General features: G+C 43.3%; 1 protein-coding gene across 4 annotated transcripts; it reads left to right on the top strand.

Moving 5' to 3' along the window:
• The first annotated feature begins 1,444 nt into the window (after positions 1 to 1,444).
• ZNF10 (zinc finger protein 10) lies at positions 1,445 to 22,645 on the top strand. 4 transcript variants are annotated; one of them, XM_040987198.1, is made up of 6 exons: positions 1,445 to 1,884; positions 2,419 to 2,549; positions 10,878 to 10,935; positions 13,707 to 13,833; positions 14,430 to 14,525; positions 20,834 to 22,645. In XM_040987198.1, the coding sequence occupies exons 2-6, from the start codon at positions 2,503 to 2,505 to the stop codon at positions 22,261 to 22,263; spliced, it is 1,758 nt and encodes a 585-aa protein (XP_040843132.1). In that variant the 5' UTR covers positions 1,445 to 1,884; positions 2,419 to 2,502; the 3' UTR covers positions 22,264 to 22,645. The 4 variants fall into 4 exon arrangements, with proteins under 4 accessions (XP_040843132.1, XP_040843131.1, XP_040843133.1 ...); XM_040987197.1 differs by having other exon boundaries at positions 1,445 to 2,549; XM_040987199.1 differs by lacking the exons at positions 1,445 to 1,884; positions 2,419 to 2,549 and adding an exon at positions 7,438 to 7,601.
• Positions 22,646 to 24,567: the final 1,922 nt, after the last annotated feature.

Consider the following 24,567-nt stretch of genomic DNA (forward strand, 5'->3'; position numbering starts at 1 on the left):
GCAAGGAGCAAGGAGCTCCTCCGGGGTTCCCACACAGGTGCAGGTTCCCAAAGATTTGGGCTGTCCTTGACTGCCCTGCCAGGCCACAAGCAGGGAGCTGGATGGGAAGTGGAGCCACCAGGATTAGAACCGGTGCCCATATGTGATCCTGGCGCATTCAGGGCGAGAACTTTAGCCACTAGGCCATTGCGCCAGGCCCAGAAGTACACCATTCTTGGCTTTCATAGCTTGAAATATGTCTTGACCATCTCTGCTGGCCCCAAAATTTTAACTTCCTGGCTGCTGGATCCTTTTTACTGATTTTTTTTTTTTGCCCTTTCTTTACAGATGCAAAACTGCTAAACTTAGAATTTAAAGAGATCCCATTTTCTTTGATTAAAAATTAAGTGTTCCATGTGTCTGTCTCTCCCTCCTCTTTCCAGAGGCACCCCACCTCCTGGCTTTCTGGAGGTGCTTTCTACTTCTCTCTCCCTTCCCTGCTCACCTGGTCCCTTCAAAAATAAACTTTTCTGTCAGAAAAAAAAAAAAAAAGTGTTCCATGTGTCTGAGAGAAACACATCCTTTGGCTAGGTCTTGTCCAGTTGTGGGTCCTGACCCTTAGTACTGGTTGAAACAGATTCCTTGGAAAGCAGAGAAGTTAATATTGTGGGTGTTAGGTAAATATTGACAGTTGCCAGATATCCCAATGAATATGAAATAGCAAGTACCAGATTAGCATCATTCTAGGATGGAGAGATCGGTCCTAATTCCCAAATGGTTTGTTTTCTTATAAAGGAGACAAATAGTTACTGATAGTGTCAGGAAAATGTTCAAGGGCCAGAACAGAGGGCCTGGCAAAGAGCTACTGATTGGTGCAAGAACAACACAAAGGACCATGACCAAGGGGGATAATAGTAAGTCTTAGAGGAGATGAAACAAGGGCAGTGGGAATTCAGTTGAAAAGCTGTTAGGATCCAGAAAGCCATGAAGCCTGTATACTTAGCATGATCAGGCCTGTGCCTTCCTGCTGAAGCTGGAAGCTTTCAGCTCATCTGTGCCTTGGAATAGACAGATTATCCCCAGGACCAGTGACTATCATACCTTCTCTTGCAAGACAGAATTTGCAGATATGCTTCTACCGAGGACTTTAAGGTAGGACGAAATTGCCTTGGACTATCTCCAAGTTGTTTTTTTTTTTTTTTAAAGATTTATTCATTTTTATTGGAAAGGCAGATTTACAGAGAGGAGGAGAGACAGAGGAAGATCTTCCGTCCGATGGTTCACTCCCCAAGTGGCCACAACAGCTGGTGCTGAGCCAATCCATAAGCCAGGAGCCAGGAGCCTCTTCCAGGTCTCCCTCGTGGGTACAGGGTCCCAACGCTTTGGACTGTCCTCGACTACATTCCCAGGCCACAGGCAGGGAGCTGGATGGGAAGTGGGACACCGGGATTAGAACTGGCACCCATATGGGATCCTGGCGCATTCAAGGCTAGGACTTTAACTACTACACTATTGTGCCAGGCCCTATCTACTAGGTTTAGCATAAGGTGATACTCGGGGAGAAAGAGGCAGCCCTGCCAATACCTGGATTTTAGTCCTCTGAGACCCATGTTGTACTTGGGAATTCCAGAGCTATCATGCGGTAAATGTGTGTTGATGACAAAAATAGAAAGCCAGTATGTCTCTCCGTACCCAAAGTTCACCAAAGTAAAGATGGTCTCTCTTTGTGTTTGTGTTTTTTCACCTCAGTAGAATTACAGAATGATGATAAAGTAATGCCTTACGAGTGGGACAGTGCACTCTCTAAATGTGACTTCTCATTCACAATGTTGAGTTACTGTTTATCTCCTTTAGGTTTTCGATTTGAAGGCTTAAATAATGGGAGAAAAATCCCCTCTTTGCCAGGTAAAGGTCTTGACGTGGATGGCTTTTGTTGTGCTTTCCGATGCCCTGAATTAGGCCTTGTGTTGTTTGCATTTCCATGAGACAGTCACCCTGGTTTGCTACTTGGATGTCTTTTTTTTTCCTAGTTTACTTTGAGACCTAGAGTGGGAAGTGGGGGTGAGTGGGGAGAAGGTGGGGGCATCTCCCATCCACTGCTACATTCCCAAAGTCAGTAACTGAGAACTCAACTTTAGTCTCCCCCATACGTGGTTGGAACCCAGTTATTTAAGCTATCATCTGCAGCCACCCAGGGTACACATTGACAGGGAACTGGAATTTGGGAGCATAGCTGGGACTTGAGCCAGGCTCCCTGGTGTGGGATGAAGAGGTTCCAGTGGTCTCAAGCATGAGGCCAAGCGCCTGTACCCTAAGTGCCTTTGCTCTTGTGTCTCACAGATTGGTCCTTGTCTTTCTTCAATGTGCCTTGTCCCCCTGGGACGATTATTGGGTTTGATAGCATCAGAAATGCCTTTTCTTGTTTTGTTTCCTACACAGCAGCAACCCAAATAGGAAGATGGACTCTGAGCTCTGCGTTGTGACCCAGGAAAGGGCACTGTTCCCTAAAGGTCAAGGTTGATTATGTCACTGTGGTCAACACAGGAAGAAAGAACGCTGGACGTCATTAGGTAGAGATCTGAAATATGAAATACTTTCCTGTATAGAGTTACATTTTTCTGTTACCATTAAGTGAACTGAGGTTACCTGGAAGGTTATCCTGTCTCAGCATCCTAACCTCTGGGGGCTCAATGTCACTGTGCTCCTGCCTTCTGTTGCCTGCTGTCCTCCTGGCTCTCATACCTTGTTCTCCCTGTACCTTTGAAGGTTCCCTCAGTCTTTACATGAGACATACTTTTCTACATATGCAGTGCTTATCCATACGACTTTCAACCAGATTTTGCTGTCTTCTTCTCCTTGCTAGAGGTTCTCCATAGCCTTAGCTTATCCTTGTCAGCTGCTTTTGCTAACATACCATTACATGACACTGTCCTTCATCACTGTCCTCAAGTAACACCAACTCTGAGGCTTCTCTCTTCTGACATACAGCCTGGTTTCCTGTTTTGGATTAGGGTTAGGGTTAGTGCCTGCTGTTGACATTGTACCTGTCCTAACTTCCAGGAGGTAGAAAGGAATGAAGCGTACTCTTTTTCTCAGCCTGATCTCTGCATTGGAGCTTTTGACCCATCCCTCCTCTTCTCTCCTTCTGTCTCCTTGAGGACCGGCTTTTCTTGTCTGTTACTTCCTTCCTAAGCTTACAAACAGGTAAAGAGCTCCAGCTTAACCCTCCCACCCACCTCTTCTAGCTCTGTCCTTTCTGTCCTCCTTTCTCTACCTCTAATCTTTGTAAACTTACCATGGAGTTTGTCTCCTGGCCACCAGTGTGTTGAAATTGCTCTCGCCGAATAATTACTGAACCCTTATCTAACCAATCCCACACATTTCAGCCCTTAATTGATTAGGTTTATTTTGATCATGCCCTTCTCTTTTATAACCCTCCACTGTCTGGTGGTTCTTTCCCTGTCGTCTTTGTTGGTTTCTGTTTTTTGTTTGTTTGTTTGTTTGTTTTTCTGTTTGCTTCCTAAATTAGGCTGAATGAAACCTTTGCAAGCTATTTGTGTTTCAGGTCATAAAATGGAAATGCCATTGGAATGGATGTTAAACATGAATCTAAACTGGAGATCATACTCTTTTAAAAATAAGTTTGAATTAAAAAATATTGATGATCACAAGTTTTCTGCCTCTAGACAGCCTTTTTATTTCTGGTTATGCCATTTGGTTAACAGTATCTCATTATATTGACTTGTGACTGGTTTGTGACTCCACTTATTTGTTCTGATTCTTTCTTTTGGAACAACTCAGAATAAATACCACAGTTTCACAGAACCTATAAATGTGTGGAAAGCCATTTTCTTGCTTCCTTCAAGTTTCTGTGTGCAAGCTGAACATCTCTGTCTACATTAGCTTTTACTCACCTTGAAAAATAGGCTCTGTCAGAGAGAGCTCTGTGTCTGAATGGCCACTGCTCTTAAGTAGTACATAGCATTTGGACTCATTCAGTGTCTTACGCAAGAATTAATGAATAAACCATATGGGATCATCGCATCACTTTTTGCTCACTGTAGCATCCTGACTCTTATTCTTCTGAAAATTCCTTACGAATACATCTAGAGCATCAACTTCTGTTTCTTAATTCCCTTATTAGCATGTTTGCTGCCTTTGCTATCTATTAAAATTTGTAACTAATTATTTCTGGAGACCAGATTAAAAAATAGGATATCTTTGACAAGAACCAACCATTTTCCTGGTGTGGTTATCCCGCTCCCTGGAATGAAAGGCCCCTCCCCTGTGCCCCTGTAGGACTCCTGTATCAGCTACCTGTATACACTAATACTACTGTACTCCTGTTTCTTCTGTGTTGCTTCTTGTTTTCCTGAAAGAGTAAACTAAACTTTCCTGGAGAAATTAGGGACTAACAGAAAACGTGATGATGCTGGTCTCTCAGAATTGTTATAGAGTATTACCAAAAGACACAAAAGGGAAGAATATTATTTGGGTAGGAATGGCTTACATACAAATGCTGAGGCAAGTCAAGAACAAAATGTGATGAGCAGACCTGGTTCAGTAGCTTGGTGGCTAAAATCCTCTTGTTGTATGTGCCAGGATCCCATATGGGCGCCCGTTCATATCCCAGCTGTTTCACTTACCTTCCAGCTCCCTGCTTATGACCTGCGAAAGCAGTAGAGGATGGCCCAAGGTCTTGGGACCCTGCACCAGGTGGGAACCTAGAAGCAGCTCCAGGCTCCTGATTTCACATAAGCTCAATTGTGACCATTGGGGCCATTTGAGGAGTGAACCAGTGGATGGAATATTTTTCTCTCTGTCTCTCCTCTCTGTAAATCGGACTTTCCAATAAAAAAATAAATCTTTAAAAATTTGATGGCATGGAAGGAGAAAGCTGTATCACAGAGGTTCCTGGAGCCATGCTGAGATCACAGACTATATTCCTGGAAGTCCTAGGAAGTCAGTGGAACTTGTGTGTTATAGAAATTCTGCTGTGTGAACATTGGTGGAATGAGAGAAACCAGGGTCAGAGTAGTCAGGGAAGCAAGTGAGAGCCTGATGCAGAGCTGTGGCTTAGGGCCCTGGAGGAAGAAGTGCTCACAGACATTTAGGAGAAAGAATTCACAGGTCCAGATGACTTAATGTTAAGAGGACACTAAAAGGCAACTGAGCTGCTGAGTCACTGTGGTATCATTAAAAATAATAATAATAACAAAAAAAAAGTTTAGGCATGCGTGTGTGTGTGTGTGTGTGTGTGTGTGTGTGTGTGTGTGTGTGTGTTTAATGATTTATTTATTTTTGAGCTTGTCTTGATGGCTTGATAGCTAAATCCTTACCTTGAAAGCTCTGGGTTCTTATATGAGTGCTGATTTATGTTCTAGCTGCTCCACTTCTCTCTCTCTCTTTTTAAAGATTTATTTATTTATTTTCTTATTGGAAAGGCAGATATACAAAGAGAAGGAGAGACAGAGAAGGAGATCTTCGTCCGATGGTTCACTCCCCAAGTGGCCGCAACGGCTGGAGCTGAGCCAATCTGAAGCCTGGAGCCTCCTGGTCTCCCTCGTGGGTGCAGGGTCCCAAAGTCTTGGGCTGCCCTCGACTGCTTTCCCAGGCCACAGGCAGGGAGCTGGATGGGAAGCAGGGCCACTGGGATTAGAACCGCTGCCCATATGGGATCCTACACTATCGTGCTGAGCCCCTGCCCCTCTTCTCATTCAGTTCCCTGCTTATGGCTTGGAAAGAGGATGGCCCAAAGCCTTGGGACCCTGCACCCATGTGGAAGACCTGGGAAAAACTCCTGGCTCCTGGCTTATGGATTGGCGCTGTTCCAGTCAGTACTACTATTTGGGGAGTGAATGAACAGGTGGAAGCGCTCTGTCTGCCTTCTGTGAATCTACTTTTCCAATAAAATAATTTTTAAAAGATGTTTTTTAAAGGCACCAGAAGCAGATTCTGGGTCTCCCATGTGAGTGCAGAGTCCCAAGAACTTGAGCCACCATCCTGTACTTTTCCAGGCCACAAGCAGGGAGCTAGGCCGGAAGTGGAGCAGCCAGGACATGAACCACTGTCCATATGGGATGCCAGCACTTGAAGGTGGAGGATTATCCAGTTAAGCTATTGCACTGGCCCTGTTGTGTGTTTCAGTTTTGATAACTCATCTGATTCTCATAGTTACTCTGTGAGATAGAAACTGCTCTAGCCCCACTCATTGTACAGTTGAATGAGGGACTGAGAGCAGCTACGTAGTAAGTGATGGAGCAAGGATTCAACTTAGACAGCCTGACAGCAGTCTATTCTCTTAAATTTTTTTTACTTAAAGTTACATTGAGAGGGAGAAGCAACGAAAGACACCTTCCAACTGCTGGTTCACTCCCCAGATGGCTGCAATGGCCCCAGCTGGACTGTTGAGCAGCTGGGAGCCAGCAGCTTCTTCCAGGTCTACCATGTGGATGTAATAGTCCAGAACCCTGAGCCGTTTTCTGCTGCTTTCCCAGGCCATCAGCAGGGAGCAGGATGGGTAGTGGAGCAGCTGGACCCGAAGCAGTGCTCATATGGGATGCCAATGCCACAAGCAGAAGATGAATCCATTAGGCCATTGCACTGTCCAGGATCTAGATTCTACCACACTTGGCAATAGGCACTGAGATTAGCATAACATGTTTTTGTTTATGCAAGTGTAAACAGACATGCTGTACCATCAGTTGGATCAAGGAATAGCATATACCATTGTATATTGTATATGATACTTGATTATAAATTATTTACTGATTTTGATTATTATTTTGCAGGATAGTCCTGCTTATAAAAATTTGACTGTAAGTGTACCATGTCACGTTTTCCATGCTCTTGACTACATGTGGAGGCCACATACATTGATTGGCCTGTATCACATAGGTCTGTGTACGTACACAGCAGTTGTTGCACAATGAGGTGTAGCTGTCCTGCAGTGATGGACTTGGTGCACAGAGCTGATAATAACATGCATGGACTCTGACTGATGTTCAAAAGCTGAAGTTTATTAGTGGCATCAGACGTTATAGACTGAGGGTCATGTGCGATAAGGGAGGATGTATTGAGCTTATCAACAAACTCCATCAACTGTTTCTATACTCTTGTTTGGAACTCTTGTTTTGTATATCCCACCAAGTGTTCAAATTCACATGCTGTCCACTCAGCTGTTCTCATACAAATGATATCCATTTAGGTATATGAATGTTACCCACTCCGTTTTTCTCATATAAAGGATATCCAATCAATTGTAATCCTGTGCTCCCTGACCTTTTAGGGTCACAATGTCCTACAATGAGGAAATCCTGTAACTGTTTTCTCTCTGATCTGCCCCTTCAGTTAAGTGACACCAGCATAGTCAGGAGACAGGTTATTGAAGTCTTAGAGTAAGAAGGACATAAAAATGAAAAAAAAAAAATCTGAAAGCTTTCAAATTACATGAAACTAAACCTACACACCAAGACATGCAAGGAACTGTGAACACAAGAAACATGAAGAAACTACACCAAGGAAAATTGTCCACAAATTACTCCAAAATACAAGAGAAGAATCTTGAAAGCAGCCAGAGGGAAAATGCGTGATCTAGAGAAAGGAGCAAAGGGTGCTGTCAGGTACGTTCACAGAGGCCTGGAAGGGAGACACCTTGGCAAAGAAGTCTTGAGCAACAAAGACAAGATAACCTCCACATGAGAAAATATTTGAAAGCTATATATAATAGTGGTTAAAATCTACAGTATATAAACAATTTGTTCAACTTAACAGAAAAATTATAATTTAAAAACAGGCAAAGGATGTGAATAAGCATTTCCTCAAAGAGGATATATAGTTGACCAGTAAACCTGTGAAAATAGTCAGTGGTCATGAGCCATTATGGAGAGACAGATCAGAACCACATCTACTATGATGACTAATTACTTTAAACTGGAATAATGTGTTAGCAAAGATGGGAGACATCAGCAGTCCCTCACACATTGTTGCTATTTATGTGAAATTGATACAGTCACAATCAAAAACAGTCTTTAGTTGTTCATTGAAAAATTAATCCAGGAGTTGTGGCTGTGGTAGAGCAGGTAAAGCCAGCACTTGCACTGCTAGCATCTCATATGGGAGCCGGTTTGAGTCCCAGTTGCTGTACTTCTGATCCAGCTCCCTACCGTGTGTCCCAGCAGCAAAGGATGGCCCAAGTGCTTGTGCCCCTGCATTCATATGGCATACGTCCTGGCTTTGGACCCTCTCAGCTGTGGCTGTTGCAGCCATTTAGAGAATAAACCAGTGGATGGAAAAGTTCTCTCTCTCTCTGCATTTCAAATAAATAAATCAGGCCTGATTTATTTATAACCTAGTAATAGCCTAGTGGTTATAGTCCTCTTCTTGCATGTGCCAGGATCCCATGGGGATCCCAGTTCTAATCCTGGCAGCCCCACTTTCCTTCCACCTCCCTGCTTGTGGCCTAGGAAAGCAGGAGAGGACGGCCCAAAGTCTTGGGACCCTGCACCGGCATGAAGACCCTGAAGAAGCTTCTGGGTTTGGATTGGCTTAGCTCCAGCCATTGCAGCCACTTGGAAAGTGAACCAGCAGATGAAAGATCTTTCTGTATCTCCTCATATATTTGATAATAAATAAATCTTTAAAATTTTTTTTTTAGGTAGCCCCAACCCCAACCAGCTAGTTTACTCCTGTTAAAACATGAAAGAATCTTGCAAACTGGTGTAGAAAAAGTAAACTAGTGACAAAACTGCAAAAATCCCAAATACCTTAATGCATACTATTAAGCATGACAAACTAGAAAATGGAAATGGTTAATTGGACTAAAGATGAATGGCAAGTTTTCATGAATGTTAAAGAAATGCTGTTGAGATATTGGATGGTATTTAGAATCAGTGATTGCACAACAATGGTGATGTAGTTAACACCACTCAACCTTAGAACAATTAGGATGAAGATTTTTTTTTAAGAATAATCTACTTTATTGCAAAGTCAGAATACTAAGAGGAGAGACAGAGAGGAAGATCCTCCAACTGATGGTTCACTTCCCAAGCGGCTGCAACAGCTGGAGCTGAGCCAATCCGAAGCCAGGAGCCAGGAGCTTCCTTTGGGTCTCCCATACGGGTGTAGGGTCCCAAGGCTTTGGGCTGTCCTCGACTGCTTTCCTAGGCCACAAGCAGGGAGCTGGATGGGAAGCAGGGCCTCTGGGACCAGAACCAGTGCCCATATGGGATCCAGGCACGTTTAAGGCGAGGACCCTAACCGCCAAGCCAGGATGGAAGATTTTAAAAAAATACTTCAATGCAATTTAAAAGCTGGAGATTGGACATGTAGCCTAAGAGCCTGCATCCCAATGAAGTACCTGTCCAGATCCAGATTCACATTCCAGTGTGCTGCTCGAGTAGACCCTGAAGGCCAGTGGTACTGGCCCCACCTCAATGTTGGCATCCAGGGAGTGAACAGCAAAATGGGTGCTCTCCTGTCTCAGCTTCTCAAGACCAACTACATGGGCTGGCATTGTGGTGTCGCAGGTTAAGCTGCCACTGCTGATGATGGTGGCATCCTGCTTTACTTCCAGTCCAACTGCTTTGTGAATCTAAGAAAGCAGGCTTGGGCCCTGCCACCTGAATAGGAGACTAGAATGGAGTTCCTGGCTCCTGGCTGCAGCCTGTCCCGGCTCTGGCTATTGGCAGCCATTTGGGGAGTGAACCAATGGATGAAAGATTTCTTTCTGTCCCTGCTTGTCCTCATTCCCATTGCCTTCCAAATAAATGATAAAGCCACTATGTAATATACTTGAAACTACTGAATTACACTATGTGGGTGAATTGTGAGTTAAAACTGAGTAAAGCTGCCTAAAAATGACCAAAGATGGAATTGTAACTCCTCATGAAGGAATGTACTGTTGTGACAGTATGGGGAAAATCAGTTGGGGGAGGGGGTGGGAATTGGGAGGAAGGGAATTCCAGACTATACAGAATTGTACCATAAAATTAAAAATTTAAAATAAAAATTACAAAACAACAAATCTTTTAAAAAAGAAAAAAATTACCGAAGACACACTAAAGACATTGAGACACACACTAAAGCTGAAAGAATTACCAAAAGAATGTCCTTTTGGACGAGAGGAAATGGAAGCAGATGGAGATCTGCATGTACCTGAAGGAAAGGCGAATGCTGGCATTGGTAACTGCAGAGGGAAGTGCATGGTAGTTTATGCTTTATTTTTGTTTACACTTGACTGTATTTGCTCTGTATTACTGTGTAACAAATTAAACTTCAATGAACACTCCCTTACTAGCTCCCAGTTCTGTGGGTTGGAAGTCACCACGACATGGCTGGGTCCTCCACTCAGGGAGCCTGAGGCTACAGTCAAGATGCTGGCTGAACTAACTATGCTGGGAGCCTGAGGCCGGCTGTACTGAGGTCAGAATCCAGGCGTGTCTGCTTGCTGGCTGCCAGGCAGGTGTTCCTCTTAGCATCAGCTCTTAGCTGCTGGAGACTGCCTTATCCTGCCACACCTTCCATGTTCCCGCTAGTGACACCTCACACTCACCATGTTTGACTGTTTCAGATTCCTTGATTTCCCTTCTGTGATGGGATGGAGAAAGTGCTTTTCTTGTCCTTAATGTAAGAGCATAACATAATAATAGGCTTGTTTATTTCTTCAAAAAGGGGCAGGTGAGGGTATATTTGTAGTGATAGGAATATGGTTGATAAATTCCAAGTGGAGTTTAACCTGGAATTCTACAGACTAAGGGGATAAAGGCCCACATTCTGCCATCTTAGTATTGTGGGTTTATTTATAGAATGGCTGGTGTTCTCTGGATGGCAGTTCAGAGCATTCCCCCCAAACCCCAGCATCACTTACTGCCTAATGCTTATTTCTTTTTCCCCCCAAGAAAGTGCCAGCAAGGACAAGAAGACATGGAAGCTGAATGGCCAACTGCCCGGTCCCAGGTAAGCTGTGTTGCTCTTTTTGTTTTCCAACTGGGAATTGCTTTTTGCTAACAACCTCAAAAATGTTATCTCTGATCCTATCTCTTCAGGGAATACGACCATTTTGTTTCCTTTATTTTTTTAAACGTTAAAACGTTTTCATATATATTGTTTGCATAATTGAGAGGGATGTTCACACATGTGGGCTAGATTTTGGTAGGTAGGGTTGGATATGCAGGAAGTTAGGTGGGACATTTCATATGTCCTTCTGTGTCCACAGGGGAGGAGGGGGAGAGGGCTATTCCTCACTCTCAAATTACATCAACACCCAGGGATAGTAAGTGGTCATTTGATGCTGTTTAAGAGATCCCAGTGTGGGGAAGAGTGTTCTGAGGATGTTATTTGAGTGTTTTAATAGCCATGAGATGTTATCAGTTTTATTGCTCCAGGTTTGAGAAATCTTTCCAAAGTTCACCTTGGTACATCCACAGATCCAGGAAATATGCTGCAAAGCTTGGTCAGGAGAATTGTGCAAGCTTTTCTGACGAGGCAGTCAATGTCTTCTGCTGGCCTAGATGAGCTGACTGTCATGTCCCTAGTGTGCATTGGGCATGCCACACAGGCTTCAACAATTGAAGAGGCCCAGTCCTCATACGTGCACTCCAAGGTTGGACCACACATCCTGTGATTCTCCCTGTGGCTTGCTTCTGAGTCCAGTAGTCTAGTTGGGGAGTCCCCCAAGAAACCTCACCTGGGCTGACCTCAGACTTGACTCTTGTATCTACCAGCTAGATGGAAGATTCTGTCTAGAGACAGAGGAGTCTCTCTTTCTGTTTCTCCTTTTCTGTAAATTTGCCTTTCAAATCTAATTTGGCAGTCTGTGACTTTTAGAGTGCTTACACTGTTGGCATTTTTGAACTTAAGGGTATTACTAGATTCCATGTTTTTTATATATCCGTATCTGCCATTATCTGTAACTGCCTTTATTTTAATTATTTGAATATTTATTGTTAATTATCATTTGTAGTTTGGCTTTTTTTTTTAAGATTTATTTATTTATTGGAAAGTCAGATATACAGAGAGGAGGAGAGACAGAGAGGAAAATCTTCCGTCCGATGATTCACTCTCCAATTGAGCGCAATGGCCTATGCTATGCCAATCTGAAGCCAGGATCCAGGAACTTCTTCCGGGTCTCCCACACGGGTGCAGGGTCCCAAAGCCTTGGGCCATCTTCGACTGCTTTCCCAGGCCACAAGCAGGAAGCTGGATAGGAAGTGGTGCAGCCAGGATTAAAACCGGCGCCCATATGGGATCCTGGTGCGCTCAAGGTGAGGACTTTAGCCGCTAGGCTACGCCACCGGGCCCCCTACTTTATTTCTTTGTCCAAACTTTAGCAGCTACTTTGATATAATCACCTAGCTTTTCCACTGTTTTCCTACCTATTAGTGCACAAAGAAAATATTTTAGCTATTTTAGGTCATAAAACATGGCTGGAGTGGCAAGTGTTCAGCATGAAGAGACTCTTCTTTTACTTTCTAGAGTTCTTAATTCACATATTTAAAACATGGGTTACTTTTACAATCTGATTATCTCTTGTATGGCAGTTTGAAACAAACCTTAGATCAAAATGCTCATGATGGTTTCTTAATTTAAAATTCCCATGGGGCTGTTTTTTTGGAAGAGCAGTCATTGCCTTTAGGGCTTAACAAGATCCCTCGCAACACACACTACTGAAATGACTTCTGGCCTGTACCCTTGCTTTGCTACAGTGCCGTTAGCCTAAAGTCTCTTGTGTTCGTTTACTCATTTAGAAAGGATAGAGGTTTCTGTGCTTCATGGTCTAGAGACTGGCGTCTGTAGCACATGAGGTAAGAGCCTTCCTAGGGGGTGTTCAGGTCGTACTTGGTGCCAGCATGGGTCTCTCTGAGCCTCCTTTCCACCTTGGTGAAAGATTCTGGGGCATCACTGTTTCTGTAGAGAGTTGGCTGATGGTGTCAACCCTTTTCCCAGGGCCTTGCCATGGTATCAGGTTGGTAGATGTGGGAGGGTTGGGGGAAGAATCAAATACTTGCACAATGAAAATAATCACAGTTAAATGTGAGCTGTTCACACACACACACACACACACACACACACACACAAGAGCTTGCTGGTTGCATCGTAACATGGCGGTGGTCCTTACAAGGGAATGCATAACTAGTGGACTACCTTGTGTGTTTCTTCCCCTTTTCTTTTTCCTTTTTTTTTTTTTAGGATTTACTTATTTTTACTTGAAAGGTAGATTTTTACAGAGAGAGAAGGAGAGGCACAGAAAGAGAGGTCTTCTAACTGCTGGTTCATTTCCCAAGTGGCCGCTACAGCCACAACTGAGCCAATCTGAAGTCAGGAGCTTCTTCCAGGTCTCCCAGGGTCCTAAGCACTTGGGCCTTTCTCTGCTGCTCTCCTGGTCCACAAGCAGGGAGCTGGAACTGTGGGATGCCAGCACTTGCAGCTGGAAAATTAGTCTGTTGAGTCACACACTTGTTCCTGCTTCTTCTTCTTCTTCTAAATTTATTTGAAAGGTAGAACTACACAGAAAAGTAGAGTGGAAGGTCTTCCATCCACTGGTTAACTCCCTAGATATGAGCAGAGGGCTGAGTGAAACAGCTAGAAGTGAAACAGCTAGAACTTGAACTGGCTACTCATGTGGAATGTCAGCTTTGCAGGTTATGGCTTAACGGGCTGTGCCACGGGACTCAGGGAAGAAAGCCAGGGTACACGGCTGAATCCAAACAACTTACCTGATGTTGCAGATACTGGTGACCTTCAAGGATGTGCTTGTACACTTCACCAAGGAGGAGTGGAAGTTGCTGGACACTGTGCAGCAGCTCATGTACAGGGACGTCATGTTGGAGAACTACGAGAACCTGCTTTCCTTGGGTAAGACTCTAATCTCTTGTTGTTTTTTGGTATTTACAAAGAATTATTTGTTTGAAAGGCAGAGTGATAGAAGGAGAGACAGAGGAAAGAGATTTCCCTCTGCCGGCTCACTTCCCAGATGACCAAGACCTGGGCCAGGCTGAAGCCAGGAGCCTTCAACTCTATCTAGCTCTCCTGCATAGTGGCAGCAACCAAGTGCTTAGGTCATTTTCCACTGCCTTTCCAGGAACACTAGTGGGGAGTTGGATTGGAAGTGGAATAGCTGGAACATGAACTGGATGAGATGCTGGCAGTTGCAGGTAGAGGGTTAGGTAGAGGCACCACACCAGCCCTGATCTCTGGCGTTGAAGGAACATATCATGAAGATGGGCTTGGGCGTCTGAGGCTTAATATGTTTGAGGCATAGAACGATATTTTTCTACTACTTTGTGGAAAATTTATTTATTTTTTAAAGTGTGTCTCTTCCTCTACACCCTTACTTTTTTGATCTTTCAGTCCCTATCACTCAGTTAGGGTTGGGTAGACTGTGGGATGCTTTGTGTGCACCCCTACTTTCTCCAGCTCTTACCCAAACCTTTGTCTTTCACTGGGCACAGGCTTCCTGCTTCCTAAGCCAGATGTGATCCTAAGGCTGGAGAAGGGAGAAGAGCCCTGGATAGTGGGCAGAGGCTTTCATGGCAGGACGTGTTCAGGTAAGAACTAGACCGAGGCCAGCGAGGGTCTGGGATCTCTGCACATAGTGACCCAAATTTTCCTTACAGGTGCTTGCTTCTTGGGAGGAGACTAAGTTTTTTTTTGCCTTCTGTGTCCACGTTGCTCCTCTCCTTTCTGCAGTCCTGCATTGGTTTGTTATCAGAGATCAGGGATCTTGCTTTTTCATTAAAATTCCCTTCCTTGATGTGTTTTGTTTTAGCCCTGTGAATTTGCTTTTCTGATCATCACTGCCAACTCTGGCATCCCAACTCAGTCCCACTGCTTGTCTTTGCTCCTTTACTTCCCATGTAGACTCTTCCCTTACTTCTCTCTGTAAACTTGTGGGTGGCACTCCTGGCCCTCTGCAGAGGGCGTACAAGCTGCATGCTGGCTTAGCTGTTGCCTCTTGCAGAAGGGACCTTCTCAGAAATGCCTGGTTTTCCCACTTAGGCTTTATTCAGTTCATTTTAATGTTCATTTTAATGTTAGTACCTACAGGATGCAAGTTATTATGTTTACAAACATAGTTTCTTTTTAAAAGATTCATTTATTTTTATTGGAAAGGCAGATATACAGAGAGGAGGAGAGACAGAGATGAAGATCTTCTGTCCAATGATTCACTCCCCAAGTGGCTGCAACAGCTGGAGCTGAGCCAATCTGAAGCCAGGAGCCAGGAGCTTTTTCCAGGTCTCCCACATGGGGGGAGTATCCCAAAGATTTAGGATGTCCTCGATTGCTTTCCCAGGCCACAAGCGGGGAGGTGGAAGGGAAGTGGGACCACTGGGATTAGAACCAGCGCTTGTATGGGATCCTGACATGTTCAAGGCGAGGACTTTGGCTGCTACACTATTGTGCTGGGGCCCACAAACATAGTTTCTTCACCCTACTTTGCTTTGTGTATGAGGAAATATATACAGGGAAAATTGGCTTTTTAGGGTGAAAAAAATGGAAAGTTTTCTTTCAACATCCTGCTTCCTTATTCTGTAAGTAATATCTTTGACTTTTCTAAAGCTTATTAAATAAATAAATAAATAAAGCTGCTGTTTTCCTTTTTCTTATCCTTCTCTTTGAAAAGATTTATTTATTTTTACTGCAAAATCAGATGTACAGAGAGAGGAGTAGAGACAGAGGAAAATCTTCCATCCGCTGGTTCACTTCCTGAGTGACCACAATGGCCGGAGCTGAGCCGATCAGGAGCCTCCTCCGGGGCTCCCACGCGGATACACGGTCCCAACGCATTGGGCCGTCCTCAACTGCTTTCCCAGGCCACAAGCAGGGAGCTGGATGGGAAGCAGTGTGGCCAGGACACAAACCACTGCCCACATGGGATCCTAGCATTTGCAAGGTCTTTAGCTGCTAGGCCCTTCTTCTTCTTCTTCTTTTAATATTTATTTATTTAAAAGTCAGTTACACAGAGAGAGGGAGATACAGATCTTGTATCCATTGGTTCATTCTCCAAGTGGATGAACGTTCGGGCATGTGCCAGTCCAAAGCCAGAATCCAGGACTTTCATTGGTCTCCCATGCAGGTGCTGGGGCATCCTCCGCTGGTGTTCTAGGAACATTAGCATGGAGCTGGAGTGGAGTGGAGTCAAAGCTCTAACATGGGACACTAGCTTAACTCACCGAATCACAGTGCTGGCCCTGACATCTTCCTTCATAGCTATCTTGGATGTTGCTGTCTCAATCAGTGCAAACAACCTCTTTCTTAGGAGAATGGGCAAGATACACACCATTGACTCAGTCAGTGGGCTGTTTCTCCAATAGCTAATGTACACATAGGTCAGGCATTTCCCTAAATCCCGAACTCTGAGTGTAATCCAAGTCAAATCTACTATTTTCTTTAAGATTTATTTTTTTTTTAATTTGAAAGGTAGAGTTAACAGAGAGGGAATGAGAGAGAGATCCCAACTGGTTCAGTCAGAACTGGCCACAGTGGCTAGAGTTTGGCTGGTCTAAAGCTGGGAGCCCGGGGTCCAATTGCTTAGGCCATCTTCCCAGGCACATTTTCAGGGAACTGGATTGGAAGTGGAACAGCTGGGATTTGGACCACTCCATACATAGGATGTGGCACTTCAGACAAAGGATCAACCCCTTTGCATGATGGTAGCCTTTGTCCAAGTCTTAGTTGTCCTCTGAGTTTAACCTCAATTGTTTCTCTGAAAACTTCCGTAACCCCTCATGTGTGAGTAAGATCCTTTCTCTATCAATTTCCACTTACTGAACTCTTCATTTAGAAATATCATAAACTGGGCCCAGCGCAACAGCCTAGTAGCTAAGTCCTTGCCTCACATATGCCAGGATCCCATATGTTTGCAGGTTCATATCCTGACTACTCCACTTCCCATCCAGCTTCCTGCTTGTGGCCTAGGAACACAGTCAAAGAATGTGCAAAAGCCTTGAGTCCCTGCACCCGTGCGGGAGACCAAGAAGAATCCCTTAACTCCCAGCTTTGGATCAGCTCAGCTGTGACCATTTTGGCCACTTGGGGGAGAGAACCAGCAGATGGAGGATCTTTCTGTATCTCTTCCTCTCTAAATGTGATGTTTCAATAAAGATAAATAAATCTTACAAAGTATATTATAAACTGTGTTTTAATAATTATCTTGTTGGATGGTTGTGAGAAATTCTTTTCTCAAGGATTGTCGCTGTGGCACAGTGAGTTAAGCTGCCATCTGAAGCACCAGCATCCATATAGGTGGCAGTTTATGTCCCAGCTGTTCCACTTCAGATGCAGCTCCCTGCTTATGATCTGGGAAACCAGTGGAGGATTGCCCAAACGCTAGTGCCCCATGTACCCACTTGGGAGACGTGGACGAAGAGCCTGTCTTTTAGTTTGGTTTGGACCATCTCTGGCTGCTGCAGCCATTTGGAGAGTGAACCAGTGGATGGAAAATTTCTCTCTGTCTGCCTTTCCCTCTTTCTGTAACTCTGCCTCTCAAACATATAAAAAATGAAAAATGTTTTAAAAAAAATAGGATACCACTTAAGATTCCCATATCCTATCACCAGAGTGCCTTGGTTCAAGTCTCAACTTCATGTAGGATTCCAGCTTCCTGCTAGTGTGCGGTCTGGGGAAGGAGCCAATAATGATGTGGCTGGGTTCCTTGGGTTTATTTGGAGACCCCAGTTGAGTTCCCTGCTCTGGCTTCAGCCTGGCCCAACCCTGGCTGTTCTGTGCATTTAGGCAAAATAGGAAATCTCTATCTCTGGACTTTGAATGGAAAATAAGAAAGAGAGAGAAAGAAATCAATAAGTAGAAGCTAGGAACTTACAAAGATGTGGATGAAAATGAGAACTGAGGGGATACAGGCACTGACTGTCCTTTCAGCCTGTCGACGCCACTTCTCTTCTACTGCTGTCACCTCTAAGTCTGCATCTCCTCAGGAATCCAGAGCTGTTCAGGCTTTTCCTCTGAGGTCTCAGCTTTGAAAAAGGGAGCATCTGAGGAGCCCTCCTGAGAATGAGGAATGTTCACAGGTGCTGCTCTTGGGACATCCACACAAGCAGAGACTGGGGCTTGTAGCCTGGTCACCAACAGGGAGGCAGATGCAGCCAGAAGTGCAAGGACACACAGCGGACGGAAGAGTTGTGGAACCAGAGGGCCCCATCAGAAGATTTTCAAAGACAGGGCAGCTGTCCAACTGTGAAAAAGATCTTTGTGGGTTTAGTGTGATGGCTCAATGGCAAAATGCTTGCCAAGTGCTGGGATCCCATATGGGCACTGATTCCTGTCCCCAGCAGCTCCACTTCCCATCCAGCCCCTGTTTGTGGCCTGGGAAAGTAGTCGAGGATGGCCCAAAGCCTTGGGACCTGCACCCGCGTGGGAGACTGGAAGAAGCTCCTTGCTTCAGATTAGCAACAGCTCTGGCTGTTGCAGCTGTTTAGAGAGCAAACCAGCAGATGTAGGGTCTCTCTTTCTGTCTCCTTCTTTACATATCTGCCTTTTCAATAAAAGTAAATTTTAAAAAGAAAGAGATCTTTGTTGTTGGTGTTAAAGAAGAGCATCACCTCAGGTTTTTTTTTAGCAGAATAGGAATCCTGGAATGACTGAGATAGTGACTGATTGAGGCAGTGGCAGTAAGAGGGGCTTTGTTTTTGTGATCTTTGATGACCATGGCTCAGTGGAGAAGATTGTCATCAGATACCACCCTGTTGATTTTCTTTCTTTCTTTTTTTTTTTTTTGGCTCACAGTGTAGCTTTTTTTTTTTAAAATTAATTACATTGCATTATGTGACACAGTTTCATAGGCTCTGGGATTCCCCCATCCCCTCCCCATGCCCTCCCCCCATAATGGATTCCTCCACCTTGTTGCAGTATTGTAGCTCAAATTCAATCAAGATTCTTACAATGCAAGCATATACCAAGCATAGAGTCCAGCATCTCATTGTCCAGCTAAATTCATCGATTTCTTGGGGAGACCATCTCTGGTCTGAAGGTAGAGCTGTCAGAATATCATCCTGATCAATTAAAAGCCCCAACATAGCATCAACAACAATTTACAACATTATGGAATTAATTGACATGGTATTGAGTAACAAATATGTTAGAAAATGCAAGTTCATAACCACATCCTGTGACTACTTCATTGACATTTCAATTTTGATTTATATACAACCAGCTTCTATACACCTTTAAATGGCAATGCGGTACTATTCAGCTGTCTTGTGTCTATTTTCATTTTAGTATTTAGGGGTTTATAATGTTGTAATATAATTTTGCTGAACTTGGCAGTTTTTAGGGTAGTCTAAACTGGCTTATAACTCTAACAAAGCATATGTCATATGTCAACAGTTTAGGTGCAGAGCCGTTTTAGGAGGGGTGTGCAGAGAAATCTTCAATACCCTGGTGAGGAATAAAACCCTGTTGATTTTCATAATTGTGACTTGAAGGAAACCCTGTCAAAGCAGGAGATGGCTAATGCTCCATTTACTCCAAGAAATTGAGTCGGGGACAGTGTTGGGGCATAGTGAGTTGAGGCAATACCAGCATCCCATGTGGGCACTCATCTGAGTCTCAGCGGTTTCTCATCTATCTCCTTGCTAACGCACCTGGGAAAACATCAGAAGAAGGCCAATTGCTTGGGCCTCCGTACTCAACGTAGGTGAGCTGGATGAAACTACTGGTTTGTGGCTTTGGGCTGGCCCAGCCCTGAGTGTTGTTGCCATTTTGGGCAAGTGAACTAGTGGACAGAAGGTCTGTGTTTCCTTCTCTCTTTCTAACTCTGCCTTTCAAATCTGTCAGTCAATCTTAAAATAAGAAGGTTGAAGTGATTCTGGAAGTGAGCCTGGTGACAATGACAACTGATGTAGAAGGAGCCTCTGTGCTTGTGGCTTTGGCAGCAGCCATGAGAGTAATGGATGTGGCGAAAGTAGGGACGGTCACCATGATGGTGAAAGTTACAGTAATTCTGGCCATTAGAACAGGCGGACATCAGATTTTGTATCCATAAAAGGAGGAAGCTTTGGAAGCAGAAATCCTGACACTTTGAAGATGGCAACCAGTATTTTGCCAAACCATGAAATCAAGATGGTTATGGTAGTTCAAGCAGTAGCTGTGTCAGTCGCAGTTTTTAATGGCTGCCAGAAAATAATAGAAGTGGCAGGGAAGATACAGGTTGTAACAGATTTGTGAACTCAGTTAAATCCAGTGGTGGTATAATACTCATATGTATAGCAAAGAAATCTTAAGTTCTGAATTTGTGATTAATATATAACAACTTATTTTAGTTTCTATTTTGTTGAAAGCATGTCAACAAAACCTTTAATGTAGTTTTATGTTTTCTGTATCATGCTATTGATGGTTAAATGTAATAATGTTATCATGGCACTGACTAAAGGTGTCTTTTGAAAAAAAAAATTAGGACTAAGGTGGGATTATATGAAGAAATCACAGGACCCATTTAACAAGTCAGTAGTTTCATAGGACTACTATAACAAAATGCTTGTCAGGCATTCCTAATCAAAAATCTGAAATCCTGCTGAATCCAGAAATTTTTGATGTTGTGTCTTAATGTTTGGGTGAGAAGGTGAGAATGCCATCCTTTCTTTGGAACTCTCCTTACTGGTGCCCCACCATCTTCATCATCCCATCTGTCACACTCAGTCCTGTGGCTTCTCTGAACTTCTTGTTCCTTTGTGTGCTTCCCAACTCGCTGCATTTGTGTTTCCGCATCTGCCTTTCCTTTTGTCCTTCACTTTTGAGGTTATAAAGCCGTATTTGAAAATAAGCCTATGTGTGTCTTAGTCTCCATTTTTCCATTTTCACCTTAACATTTACTTATATAAAGTTTATCTTTTGTTTTTAGATTGTGCTACTGGAGTAGAAATTAAATCAGTTTCCAGTAAGAGCATTTCTAAAGATGAACAGAAAGGAATGAAAATGAAAGAAACAGCAAGGAATGATCTGTGGTATTTGTCATTAGAAGAGGTCTGCACAACTGAAGACCAAGTGGACAGGTATCAGCAAAACCAAGAGAGACCTTTGAGGCAGGTGGTATTCACCCAGAAGAAATTACTTACTCAGGAGAGAGTCTCTGGAAGTGGTGAATATGGAGGAAACTGTCTCCTTCCTGCTCAGCTCGTACTGAGGGAATATTTCCATAGACATGATTCACATCCTAAAAGTTTACACCATGATTTACTTTGTAATGGTTATCAGGAAAGCTGTGCAGGTAACAGTAATAAATGTGATCAAAACTTCAGTCAAAACTTTCACCTTATCCAATACACAGAAGACAATGCCTGCAAGTGTCTTGATCAGGATAATTCTCTTAGTCATGATTCATCTCTTGTGATATCAAAGGTCATACACAGAGAAAAACCATATGAATGTAAAGAATGTGGAAAGTTCTTCAGCTGGCGCTCTAATCTGACCAGGCACCAGCTCATTCATACTGGACAGAAACCCTATGAATGTAAAGAATGTGGGAAATCTTTCAGCCGTAGCTCTCACCTCATTGGACATCAGAAGACTCATACTGGTGAAGAACCCTATGAATGTAAAGAATGCGGAAAATCCTTTAGCTGGCTCTCTCACCTCATTACCCACCAAAGAACTCATACAGGAGATAAACTGTACACATGTAACCAGTGTGGGAAATCTTTTGTTCATAGCTCTCGACTTATTAGACATCAGAGAACTCATACTGGAGAGAAACCCTATGAATGTTCTGAATGTGGCAAATCTTTCAGACAGAGCACACATCTCATTCTTCACCAGAGAACTCATGTGAGAGTGAGGCCCTATGAGTGTAATGAATGTGGAAAGTCTTACAGCCAGAGGTCTCACCTTGTTGTGCATTATAGAATTCACACTGGACTAAAACCTTTTGAGTGTAAAGACTGTGGGAAATGTTTTAGTCGAAGCTCTCACCTTTTCTCACATCAGAGAACCCACACTGGAGAGAAACCTTATGAATGTCATGATTGTGGGAAATCCTTCAGCCAGAGTTCTGCCCTTATTGTGCATCAGAGAATTCATACTGGAGAAAAACCGTATGAATGTCATCAGTGTAGGAAAGCCTTCATCCGGAAGAATGACCTCATTAAGCATCAGAGAATTCATGTTGGAGAAGAGACCTATAAATGTAGTCAGTGTGGCATTATCTTCAGCGAGAATTCTCCATTTATAGTACATGAAATATCTCATACTGGAGAGCAGTTCTTAAAGTGCAATCAGTGTGGGGCAGTGCTCGTTAAGAGCCCTCACCTTACTAAACATCAGACAAACCACTAATGAAGACCCTAATACCACAAATAAAGAAAACTCCCGAGGAATGATGTTTTTGTGTTACAGATGTTCTGGAGGGAAGCTGTAGAAATACAATGTGTGTGGAAATGCTTGTTATTACTGTAGTGCACATTGGAGAATTTGTCTTGGGGTGGGGAGCTGCACAAACATTTCAGAAACACTTCAGATTTTCTATTTTCATGAATATCTGCTAAAGTAATTGGGATGGGAATGTTCTTAACTAAACTTTTAAGTGCTAAACCTGAGAAGGAATCATAAAGTGGATGTTGAACAAATGTAACCCAGCTTCAATACAATGAGTAAATGTGTCACTGAAGGGAACATTTTGCTGAGAATTAATAAATTGGTAGCCATTACTGCATCGAGAGAAGTAGCCGTCCAGTGAATTACTATGGCATTGTGCCTTTCTTCTGGGGCACTTGGTGCTTGGTATGTTTTACGTGTCTTGTATCAACCACATCTTGATGAGAAGCACTGGAAATGCCTATAATATAAAAACATTTACATTTACACTTGTTGAAAATTCCATGTTTAAACATTTGTGTATGTACATTTGGCATAACATTTTTCACTTCAGTTGGACTGCTATGTCCCATATCAGAGGATCTGGGTTTGAATCCTGGCTCTTCTACTAATTCCAGCTTCCTATTGGTACATAGTCTGAGCAGTGAGGGGTGATGGCTCTCTTAGCTGGGTACCTGCCACTCACATGGGAGACCTAGGTAAGTGCCTGGCTTTTAGGGGCATTTAGGGATTGCACCAATATGTGGAATGTATCTCTTCCCAGCTTTCAAATATGTTTGCATGGGAGCAAAGATTGAAAGTATAAAAAAATGAATTGAGAGTTGTTAGAGGAATTATGAGTTTTACATTCTAGTGCTGCTGTAGTAATTATTTTAAGATGTTTTCAGATACTCAGAAGGTGATCTGATATTGTCTATACTATTAAGGAATCTCGAGAACCAGCTGCTGGCAAACTTGGGCCACAGAATTAGTCTTTTGAGACCTGGCACCCAAGGCTCTAGGAATTTAACAGTAATTGATTCTTGACACTAGAGGAGTATTGGGCATGTGGATAGATCAAGGCTCAACTTGAGTGGAATTTGGTGCCTGGAAATGTTGAACTATGGTGCTCAGGAGGTAGCAGCTCTGTCCAAAGGCATCCTTTTTCTCAAGGCTGTCTATAGAGGAAATACTGGGCTGAGAGTAGAGACCTGAGCTACACTTCTCAGGGTTAAATCCTGCCTCTGCACCGTGTAGCAGAGTGATCTTGGGCATGCTGCTTGATTTGTACTTAGCCAAAACTTTCCACGAAGTAGAAACAATGATGTACTTACTTCCTGTGCTGTGGTGGCACTGAATGACAAGAGCTTAGATTAGCACCTGATGCACAGAATGACAGCTTTATAATAAGTTGCCATTTAGTAAGGCATTGCTAGTACGCAGTCACTAGGAGCTACAGTTCCTCCTCCATCTCTGTGCTTACACACCCACTCACATACAATTTTCATTGTAAGCAGTAACTTGTTGTAAGAGTATCCTCTTGACATGGTATCTCGGATTTTTAACTTGTGGCTCATTTTCAAGGCCTGTGTAACAAGAAGATATCCAGTATCTACCTCAGAGGGTTATTGTGTGGATTAAGTGAAATAATTTGTATGAAGCATTTGGAAAGTGCCTGGTACAGGGAAGGTGCTATATGTATATGAGCTATTAATGTTGTTGAAACCCTAACTACCTAGCCTGTAATGTGAACAGAGATAGATGTAAATTATTACAGAACCACTGCATGTAAGAGTCCCCCAAAATGTAGCAGTTGATGGCACATCCATGTAACAATATTGTGCAGACATTGAAAGTACATTTGATAGCATAAGTTTGAGCACATAGAAAAAAGGATGGTGTTTGGTGTCACAAAGAAAGTATGGTAAGTGTCAATAAAAATGCCTTGTGGGAAGAAGACTGTTGCTCAGAATTGTTCAAGTATATAGTGACAATTTAAATATCTAACAAGGGCTTGTATCCAAAATGTAAGAATCTTTATGAAGAAAACCATTTTTTCACAGTGCAGAAGATTTTCAAAAATGGTTCACATGCAAGAAATACCTTTGCCTGATCATTAAATAAAAGGAGAAGTGGTCAGCATCAGGAGGGAAATGCAATTTTTTTTTAAGATTTGCTTATTTTTCTTGGAAAGTCATATTTACAGAGAATGAGAGACAGATCTTCCATCCACTGGTTCACTCCCCAAGTGGCCACCACAGCCAAAATTCGTCTGAAGCCAAGAGC

The sequence above is a fragment of the Ochotona curzoniae genome, unplaced genomic scaffold (assembly GCF_017591425.1).
Source record: "Ochotona curzoniae isolate NIBS_2020 unplaced genomic scaffold, NIBS_Ocur_1.0 contig_46, whole genome shotgun sequence".
NCBI lineage: Eukaryota > Metazoa > Chordata > Mammalia > Lagomorpha > Ochotonidae > Ochotona > Ochotona curzoniae.